The sequence below is a fragment of the Chrysochloris asiatica genome, unplaced genomic scaffold (assembly GCF_000296735.1).
Source record: "Chrysochloris asiatica unplaced genomic scaffold, ChrAsi1.0 scaffold00049, whole genome shotgun sequence".
Lineage (NCBI taxonomy): Eukaryota > Metazoa > Chordata > Mammalia > Afrosoricida > Chrysochloridae > Chrysochloris > Chrysochloris asiatica.
Window position 1 is genome coordinate 9340103 of NW_006408567.1, and position 11052 is coordinate 9351154.

Here is an 11052-nt window from a genome sequence, read left to right on the forward strand (position 1 = left end):
ATTAGTTGCTATTAACCGTCACAACAGAAAACTGTCAACTGTAAGACATGGACAAACCTGACTACATAGAAAATGGACTTTGAAATTTTTTTTATCCTATTGACAGTAATGATGAAGCAAGCCTTCTTTCTCAGTGAGGGTCCATAATTTATAAATTTTCCTCCTTTGTATGCACAGAAAACAGAGTATACTGTAGCACTGCAAGTATATAAAAGTTAAGTAAGAATGACTCCCTAAAGGAAATCCAACAGCATGTGAGCTCTGACCATGTAAAATCAACTACAAGGTTAAAAGAAAGTCACATGAAACCTTAAAATATGTACTTTGTGAACTTGGAGGCCCCGGAGTTCTTGATGGTGCTCGACTTGGTCTTATGGGAAGGGATGGTACAGGACCTTCTGGAATGGTAGGTGACTGGCAGGGACTGGTATGGGGTGAAGAGCTCGGTGAAGTGCCAAGGCCAGAGCTTGAAGATGGCTGGAGATGCTGAGGAAGAATTTCCTCTACTTCAGCATTGTAGTCATCAACATCACCTGAGGAAAAGTGCAGTTAAAGAAGATTCCATCATTTTTACTTTCACAGATTTTTTGCCCCCCTAACCCATTCTAAAGCATTAAATACATAAAATAAACATAATTATTATTACATTGCAAATATACATGAAATAAGCACATTTGTTGTTAAGTGCCATCAAATTGGTTCCAATTCATAGCAACCCTGTATAGGGTTTCTAAAGAGCGCCTGGTGGGTCTGCACTGCTGACCTTGTGGTTAGTAATCCAGTGTTTATCCTACAGCACCACATAGGCATATATAAACAAAATTCTGCGTATAAAATTTGAACAAAAAAAAAAAAAAAAATTAGAACCAGTACAAACTCTCTTAAAAAGATACCCTACCATCACCTCAGAGCAACAACAGGATGTGAACGCATACATCAGTTCCCAAATTTCTGAGCAGCTATCTTAGTGATAAGCCCTGCTGGCGCAGTGATTAGGGCACTTGACTGTTAACCTAAAGGTCAGCAGTTTGAAGCCATTAGTTGCTTGCTGGGAGAAATACGTCTATACGAATTCACAGCCTTAGAAACCATATGACGCAGTTCTACTCTCTCCTACTGCGTCACTGTGAGCTGGAATCAACTTGATGGCAGTGGTTTTGAGTTTTAGTAACTCAGTGATTGTTCTCCTCACCAAACTTTTCTACTGTGCTGTATGGCACCACCTCTACACCGATCCTGGTTATGGGCCTTATGGTAAACAAGCTCTCAAACAGCTGCAAGTCACAAACCCTTCCCTAACAGTCTCCTGATTACTCATGCTCCCCTCACCCAACGTACACCTGTTTTGTTTTGGCTGAGCACTGACTCTCTGCTGAGGCCTTCTGATCCCCACTTAGCTCAGGGCTGGAGAGTGGGGTTAGGAAATACCTTCCAACCTAATCCCAATTCCAGAACATTTCATCTTCCAACCTCAAACAGAAAGGCCTAGATTTCTGAGGCTACGACATAGGAATTCATGTAATGCTGTTGCAATAATCTCCATCCTTCATTCATCTGGTCACCTGAGCCTATTCATGAGGACTGAGCAGAGAGCAAGATGGTAAACTGGGTTCTACCAACTTTCTGTGTGACATCAAGGTCCACAGGGACAGGCCATTCAACACTCAAAAAATGCCCTGGTCATATGCTTACTGACACTCACCTTTACTCCAAACACATACACTTCAAATACTGCTACCTCTCAGAACTGCACTATAAGCTCAAATACTTCAGTTTGACCACTACCTCTCAGTCTTTCAGCTCTCTCCCTCCATTACTCTTTGATCCTTTGACCGCATCAAAGGATCCAGAATCCTCTACTTGTAACCCATATCCGACTTGACTTTCTTCTGTAACTGGTGTGGCACCATAAAACTCAACAGCCACTCCTCAGAAACCCTACAAAGGGTCACTATGAGTTGGAACCAACTCGACAGAACTTGAAAACAACAACATATCTATCTTTAGATTCTATGGTTCTTCCCTTCAAACATTTCTGTACTTCATTTTTCTTCCATCATTCCTGCATGACAAAATCCCAGCCCTGAGCTGATTCCACCATTTACTCTCTTTGTAATTACTACTAAAGGAAGCCACAGGGCCCCGATGGTTGCACTGCCAACCTCATCTGGGATTTTGAAGCTGCTGGTGATCCATACGTGGTTAGCTCTCCCCTTATCCATTCTCCACAGGAGCTGTATCTCAAATCTTCTAGACACTACTGAAATCATGGGTTACCCTACTCCAGCAGATAACTTCACCTCCACAAGAAAAGCCATAAGATGAACGCCCCCTTCAACAACTTGCTCTTGAGACAGATATTTGGGGGTGGAGTGAATGAGGTCCAACTGACTCCAGTTTTTTCAATAACCTTTCTCAAACAATTATTCTGTCTTGTCTTACTCTGGTATCATCAGTCCTATCTCTTCTACCAGTGCTTTTACATCAGCATTAACTATTCTCAAGCCTCTCCCACTTAAAGACACCACTTTTTGGATCCTCAGTCTCCCTGGAACAACTGTCCTCCCCACACCTTACTCCCCATCTTAGTCAAACTTCTTTAAAAAGTTGTCCACAGGCATTCTCCACTTCTTCACCTTCCATCCAAACATCTGACTTTTTATCACACCACTGAAATTACTTTGGTGAATGCAATTAACAACATCCCTCCCTGACATTATATCCAAAGGTCAAGTCACAATCTTCATTTTTCCTTGTGCCTCAGGTAGGACAACACTGACCACTCCATCCTTTTTATGCTCTCTTTCCTTGATTTTTACACCATTATATCCTGGTTCTTTGACATCTCTGATCGCTTCTTTTCATTTCTCTTTTATAGACAGCCTTGTTCTGCCTATGGTTAAAGTCACTGTTGGTTCCTAAAGACTCGATCTAAGACTAGTCCTCACCCTTTTCTACACAATCCTACTGGACAATCAAATAAATGTCCATGGTTTTAGCTGCCAGTAGAAACTACAGGAGTCCAGAGCTTTCTCCTGAGCACAAGACCCATATAACCAGCGACCATCATCTCACCCGACTGACTCAATGGACACTTTAAAATTCAAAAAGTTCAAAACCATATTCAGTACAGTCATGAAAACCTCTTAGCCATAACCAAACACCTCCTGGGACTGAGATACTGGGCTTGAGGGCTAGGGACCAAAGTTTCAGAAGACATCTAGGTCAGTTGGCACAACACAGTCCACAAAGACAATGTTTTACATCCTATTTTGGTGAGAAGCTACTGGGGTCTTAAAAGCTTGTGCATGCTGATAAGAAGAGAGGGCATATGCATAAGAGCACCCACACTTGCAGATAATACCCACTTATCCTGGCTTCAGTGACTGGATGATAAAAGCTCAACCAGAAGTAAAAAGAAGAGGGGAAAAAAAAAAAAGTATTGTCATACAATTTGATGAACTTGACCTACATCTATGGAAGCAGTAGCTCAAAAGAGGGAACAAGTCCTTACAGCAAGAATCATTCCCACCCCCTCCACACACAGAGTAGACAGGGATGGGCAACTTGGACATTGGCTACCCAAAATGGGGAGCGGGGGGCTACAAAGGCAAGAAGTGACTGGCTTACAAGCTTTCAAGAGGGAACCTAGATCCAGACGGTCTAGAGGAAGGTAGAATCTCAAGTGAGTAGTATTCATTCTGACTAGGCAGGGCTGATGCAATGAAATGTAGATGGGTCTCTTGTGAAACAATAGTGAATAATTGTTATCAGGACTGATTGTGAGGATTGGAAATGTAAAGGTAGACGTTTTATAGCAAGGAGGGGAGTGATTAACTTTTCAGTCTAGGAGTGGAGGTCCCTAGGACCATCAAGGGAGAAGAGCAGAGAGCGGGACCCTACCCAGAGAAGCAGTGATGCCCGAAATGGAGCCAGAGATGATGATGTGAAGCAATGGAACAGTTGGAGACTTTAGATCCAGAGAGGGAGAGCGACTGTGTGCTGAAGACCTGGGGGGCACGGGGGAAGGATTGCAAGGAGGGTATTGTAACCATGGCAATCAGACGATATACGATAGAATGAATGTAAAACTAATGTTCTCCCATGTAAACTATCACATAATTCACAATAAAACATTTAAGAAATTAAAAAAAAAAAAAAAAAAAAGCTTGAGCACGGTCTTTGCTGTTGGCTTGGTGGTTACTGTCGAAATGGGCAAGTTCATGAAAGATGAGAGGTTGGTGCTGTTCCTGGCTGGATGCTACTCTGGACGCAAAGCCATCATTGTCAAAAACATTGATGATGGCACCTCAGATCGCCCCTACAGCCACACTCTGGTGGCTAGAATCGACAGCTATCCCTGCAAAGTAACAGATGCCATGGGCAAGAAGAAAACTGCCAAGAGGTCAAAGATCAAGTCTTTTGGGGAAGTTTAGCACTATAATCACCTCATGCCTACAAGGAGGTGCTCTGTGGATATTCCCTTGCACAAAATTGCCATCAACAAGGATGTGTTCAGAGATCCTGTTCTTAAATGCAAGGTCTGCTGGGAAGCCAGGGTCAAATTTGAGGAGAGGTACATGATGGGCAAAAACAAGCAGTACTTCCAGAAACTGTGATTTTATATTTTTTTTCTTTCAATCACTAAAAATAAAATAAAAGCAAACCAAAAAGCTTGTGAGTGGCCATCTAAGTTACAACTATTGGTCTCTTTCCATCTAAAGCAAAGAAGGTTGAAGAAAACCAAAGACTCAAGGAAACCTAGACCAAAGGACTAATGGACCACAGGAACCACAACCTCCACTAATTCGAGACCAAAATAACTAGATGGTGGCGGCTAGCATCACAACCACTCTGGCCAGTGGATTGAGAAAAAGGAAGAACAAGATTCAAATTCATGAAAAATAAGACTTATTTACTGCTCTGAGACTGGGGGAACTCTCAAACTTATGTAGTCTGTAGACACCTTTCTAACTTAGAACTGAACTCACCCCCAGATATCACCTTTCAGTCACATAAAATGCCTATATGGTGAACAATTAAAGTGTAGAGGAACATGATCCTCAAAACAATCAATCATACGAGACCAAGAGGGCAGCAAGCAAGGCGAAGTTAAGAAGGCAAGAAGGGACAGGAAAACTGGGCAGAGGGAAATGGGGAGCCCAAAGTGGAAATGGGAAAGTGCTGACAATTGTAGGGGTTGCAACCAATACAAGGAACACTTGTGTATTAGTTGCTGAATGAAAAACTCATTGCTCTATAAACTTTTCCCTAAACCACAATATTTATAAACAAAAGAAAACATACAACAAATTCATCTCCCATCCTATACCCAAGCCTCCTCTTGTATCCATGTTCCTTCATTTATCCCCTCACAAGCCACACCTGTACAATCGCCATTCAAACCTCCTTTCCTCTGTGCACTCATCTTCCTAGATAATTCTTCTCTACCCTCTTTAATTTAATTCTAACTCAGGTTTTAGAGTCTCAAATTTCAATTTCTTTGGGAAACCATTCCCAACTTCCCAATTCCAGGTTAAGCAACTCCCATGAGTTCCCAAACATTGTCATCATCTAATTTGTGTTAATTTAAACCACATCTGTTAAATTTCCATCACCCAACATGTACTTGGATTCTTGGTGTGATGCTGTAGAATAAGAATTGTACTGTGAACTACAAGGCAGGTGGCTAACCCCCAGTTGCTCCTTGGAAACCCTATACAGGGTGGCTGTGTTGGAACCAAGTCAATGGTACTTAATACAACAGCAGCATAAATGTGTGAACTATGTAAATGAACTTTGAAAACTAGAGCTTAATTTTATAAGTGCTCAATTCTTAAATGTAATATCTAGTTATATAGGTATTACAATATAGCGTATGTCATTTTACAAACTAAGATAGACATTTTAATGAAAAACATGCTACAATAAGACAGCTTTCAAAGTAACTGCTATCAGGACAGACTGTGAGGGTTGGAAATGTAAAGGTATATGTCTTGTAACAAAAGGTGGGGAATGATTGACTTTGCAGTTCAGGAGCTGAGGTCCCTGGAACCATCAATGGAGAAGAGTGGAGTGCGGGACCGTACCCAGAGAAACAGTGATGGCAGACATGGAGGCAGAGATGATGACATGGAGAGATGGAGTGGCTGGAGACTATAGACCCAGAGAGGGAGAGGGGCTGTGTGCTGACGACAAGGGGGCAGGCTTGCAGGGTATACCCTTTGGTTGGTTGATGATGCATGGCGGGGATTTTAACCATGGCAATGAAACGATATATGATAGAATGAATGTAAAACTAATGTTCTTCCATGTAAACTATCACATAATTCACAATAAAACTTAAAAAAAAAAAGATATACAATAGGATGAATGTAAAGCTAATGTTCTCCCATATAAACTATCACATAATTCACAATAAAACTTAAAAAAAAAAAGATATACAATAGGATGAATGTAAAGCTAATGTTCTCCCATATAAACTATCACATAATTCACAATAAAAGATTTAAAAAAAAAAAAAAAAGACAGCATTAGAGAGCAAATGTATTTCTTAATAGTGTTTAAGGAAATTATTATATCCAGATAACCTGTCCCAAATTCCACACTTAAAATGGCTACATTTATATGGGTTGGCTCCATTTCAAATGCATATATCACTACCTACTTTGAACCTTTAAAAATTACTTTGGAACATACTTTTTTTCTTTCTTTCTTTAAAAACATCTTTTATTGTGTTTTTGGTGAAGATTCACATTAGCAGTTTAGGTTACCATTCAACAATTTCTACACAAACTGTTCAGTGACTGTTACATTGTCTACAATGCATGAACATTCTCATTCTGATGGCTCTGGTTGTTCCATTTCCAGTAATCTACTTTCCCTGCTCCCTTATGTTCTTATCTTTATTTATTTTTTAATGTTTTATCATGAGTTATGTGATAGTTTGCATGAGAGAACATTAGCTTTACATTCATCCTATCTTATATCGTTTACACTGCCATGGTTACAATCGCCTCCATGTATCATCAACCAACCAAAGAGTATACCCTGCAAGCCTGCCCCCTGGTCATCAGCACACAGCCCCTCTCCTCTCTGGGTCTACAGTCCCCACCCACTCCATCTCTCCATGTCATCATCTCTGCTTCCATCTCTGACGTCACTGTTTCTCTGTGTAGGGTCCCGCACTCCACTCTTCTCTCTTGATGGTCCCAGGAACCTACGCTCCTGGACTGCAAAGTCTATCACCTCCTTTTGCTACAAAATGTCTACCTTTACATTTCCAACCCTCACAGTCAGTCCTGATAACAATTATTCACTATTGTACCACAAGAGACCTATCTGCATCTCCTTTCATCAGCCCCGCCCAGACAGATTGGATACTACTCACTGGAGAGTCTACCCTCCTCTGTGCCCTCTGAATTTAGGTTCCCTCTTGAAAGCTTGTGAACCAGGCACTTCTTGCCTTTGTGGTGGTGGTGGTTATGTGCCATGGAGTCGGTTCTGACTCATAGTGACCCTGTACGGGGTTTCCGAGGCTGTAAATCTTTATGAGAGTAGAAAGCCTCATCTTTCTTCTGCAGAACAGCTGGTAGTTTCGAACTGCTGACCTTGTGGTTCGCAGCCTGACTTGTAATCACTACGCTACCAGAACTCCTTCTACAATAGTAGGAGATTGCCCATCCCTGTCTACGTTGTGTATTGAGGGGGTGGGGACGACCCTCTCTGTAAAGATTTGTGGAACGTACTTTTGTAGCAACTATTTTAGATTCATTTCTAATGTCAGAACACTCACCCTGAACTTAAAAAAATTTTTTTTTTTTTTTTTTAGCCATCACTACAATTCATAGAGTGAGACAGGACAGCAATAATATCAAGTTGAGCTTTTACCACATAAAAATATAAACCAACACCTGCAAATGCCTTAATATTTGAACAGAAATAATAAATACATTTAAAGTGTAGGTACAACTTGAAAGGACATGCAGACCAGCCAGGAGAGGCTAGAAGAACAGAAGATACTTCCTGAAAGAAAGACCAGCAGGAAAAAACAAAAACGGCAGTCTGTTTGGCTATTACACAAGAGCAAGCAAGCTGTTCACCAGAGAATCATCAGAGCTGGCAATCAAGTCCTTTCAGGACAAACACCCTCCAAGACTGAAACTCAAAGGGAACACATAAGCAGGCATGTAAGCTAGCTGGTGACCACATTGGTTTACTTGTGAGTGGAAGTGGGGGAAAGTCAGTAATGAAGATATGGGCTGAGTTTGACCACATTCCATAGATTTCTGTTGATCTGAAGATGAGAGAGAATAAAGGAAGGGCTGGTTGGTCCAAAGTTTGGGGAGACTTGGGAACTCCTGAGCCCATGAACCCTGACACAGTCACGGAGGACTAAAGCTGAGAGTGAAGTGTCCCGCTGATATGAAGGGGGGAGAGACACACAAGAATGCCCAAACTTGCAGATAGTGCCCATTTGACCTAGCTTCGATGGCTTGATGACCCGAGCACGATTAGAGGAAGATAAAGAAATTTGATAAAGAAGTCAAGTGTAAATTGCTATAATTTGATGAACTTGACTTAGTAGCTCAAAATACCAACTGAGAGGGAAGGAGTCTTTACATCAAGTATCAATCCTATCCCCTCTGTATACAGTGCTGATAGGGATCTGCAATTTAGACATTGGCTACCTAAAATGGGGGTGGGGGAGGGCCTATAAAGGCATGAAGTGGCTGACTTATAAGTTTTTAAGATTCGGAGTATGCTAGGGAAGGTAGAATCCCCAATAAATAGTTTTCATCTTGTCTAGATGGGTCTCGTGAAAAGAGATGGGGATAAATAAGAGTCTTATGATACAATAGTTAGTAATAGTTATCATGACTAATTGGGGCTGTCACAACTGTAAAGGTAGAAGTTTTGTAACAAAAAGGGGGGAGTACTTAATCTTACATTCTAGGAACAGAGGACCCTAGGACCACCAAGGGAGAAGAGCATGAGCGGAATGTGGGACTCTATCCAGAGAAGCAGCAACACCAGAGATGGAGGCAGAGATGATGACATTGGAGAGACAGAACAGCTTAGGACTCTAGATTTTTGGGAAAAGAAAAGTTGTGAGCTGGAGGGCGGGAGGCAGACTTGCAGAATGTGTCCCTTGGTTGTTTAAATGATTTTATATTCCTGAGTGTTTCTGAGTACATTCCCCACTCTCCCTCAAAAAACAGGGAACAGAAGCAAATACTGTTGAATGATGATGCAGGGAGGGGATTCTAATCATTGCAATGAAACGAAATACGATAGGATGAGTGCAAAACTGATAATTCTCCCATGTAAACCATCACTCAATTCACAATAAAAACTAAAAAACAAAAAACCTACTGACAATAAAAAAAAAAAATTAAAAAGAAACATCAGGCCAGCAATAATCACACATGATAGCAACAACTGTGGGGTTGGCACAGGACTGAGCAGTGTTACTTTCGTTCTGTTGTGCATTAAGTGTTGTGACTTGATGGCACCTAACAACACAGATGGCATTACACAAGACTTGATGGCATTACAAAGTAATGCCTGTAAAAGCAATAGTTGTGATACGCTCCGTCTATAGAAAGTAAACGATTCATATTTATAATAGACAGCATCATAAGCGCCTGCCTTGAGCATTATGCTCTTTTAAGAAGTATTTTCTTGTTGTTAGGTGCTGTTGAGTCACTTCTGACTCACAGCCACCTTGTGCACAATGGACTAAAACCTGCCTGCTCCTGTGCCATTCTCACAATCATTACATTCCAACCCATTTCTGCTGCCATTGTGCCAATCCAGCTCACTTGGGGGTCTTTTTCTTGTTCTTTTCCACTACATAAAGTGTTATGTAAAGCACACTTGAACTACAGAAAAACGCTTGGTATTTCTGCAAGATAAGAACTACTTTGCTCCCATTTTAAGGGTTTTTAAAGGTGACTGAAAATTAAAGTTGACTATTAAAAATAATATAACTAATAAATAGTTTAAAAAAAGTGGCAATGTTATGTATGAGATATTAAAAACTGCTTTGAAAAGTCACTTTAAAAAAAAAGTGCAGGTACAAACAAAAATCAACACAATATAATGCAAAATATCATTTAATACTGCTATCTGTGCTCCAGGAATGAGGGGAAAGACACATTTAGATACTAAGGTTTTAATGATGAGAAGAACATGTATCTAGAAGTAGAGAGTAAATGTGTTCAATAAACAAACCTTCCATGTCAAAGTCTGCTGTGACCTCGGCATCTTCACCAAGCAGTGTAGAGCTGGCTGATGATGGTAATGTCACACTGATTTTCTCCAAACTCATTTCTTCTTCCAAAGTTTTGATCCATTCAGGACTTTTCAAAGTGATAGTTATAGTCCGATTCAACAACTAGTTGAATAAAGAAATATAAAATTTTTTTTTACTGGCATAAAGAACGGACTATTTTGGGATAAAATGGCTGCATTAGTTGTACTATGGAGTTGTGTAAAAGCTAACTGAGTTAGACACAACTCAATATAATTCTTTAATACACACTGAACTTTTAATCTAGTTTTAACACTGCTCCCAACTCTCCCTTGAGAAGCCCAGGGTGAGACAATGAGAATGATTATACAGCTTGAAGAATATTAATCAGTGTCACTGAATTATACATAAATAAAACTGTTCTTATGGTTTATATTCACTATGTATATTTTCAACATAATAAAAAAATAACAAAAAACCACATTTTTAATAGAGCTTGGTGCTGTAAATAAAGGTCTTCTTTCTAGGCTGTAATATACCAGAAGAGGAAGTTTGAGGAAATTCTTACTGAGTTGCCTGCTGTTGAAGTAATTATGCCTAGATTTTACTCCATCTGTATAGTGATCATATATTTACAAATTTAAATTTTGTTCAACATTTAGGAAAAAAATTGACACTACATAGAAACAAAACTGTTCCATGCCGGAACAAATCTTTACAGTAAGGATCATTCCCACCCCCTCAGCACACAGGGATAGGCAACTTAAACATTGGCTACCCAAAATGGGGGGGGGGGG

At 40.4% G+C, this 11052-nt stretch overlaps 1 protein-coding gene and 1 pseudogene across 6 annotated transcripts in view; one reads left to right on the forward strand and one right to left on the reverse strand.

Annotated features, from left to right (window-relative positions):
• Nucleotides 1–11052, reverse strand: part of SYNJ1 (synaptojanin 1) — a 129202-nt gene that overhangs the window by 17129 nt on the left and 101021 nt on the right. For all 6 annotated transcript variants that reach the window (XM_006862531.1, XM_006862534.1, XM_006862535.1 and 3 more), the window contains 2 exons: nucleotides 10237–10399; nucleotides 324–533 (listed from right to left, as the gene is read on the reverse strand). In XM_006862531.1, coding sequence (XP_006862593.1) covers nucleotides 324–533; nucleotides 10237–10399 — 373 coding nt within the window. The remainder of the gene's footprint in view (nucleotides 1–323; nucleotides 534–10236; nucleotides 10400–11052) is intronic.
• LOC102824341 lies at nucleotides 4212–4619 on the forward strand (annotated as a pseudogene).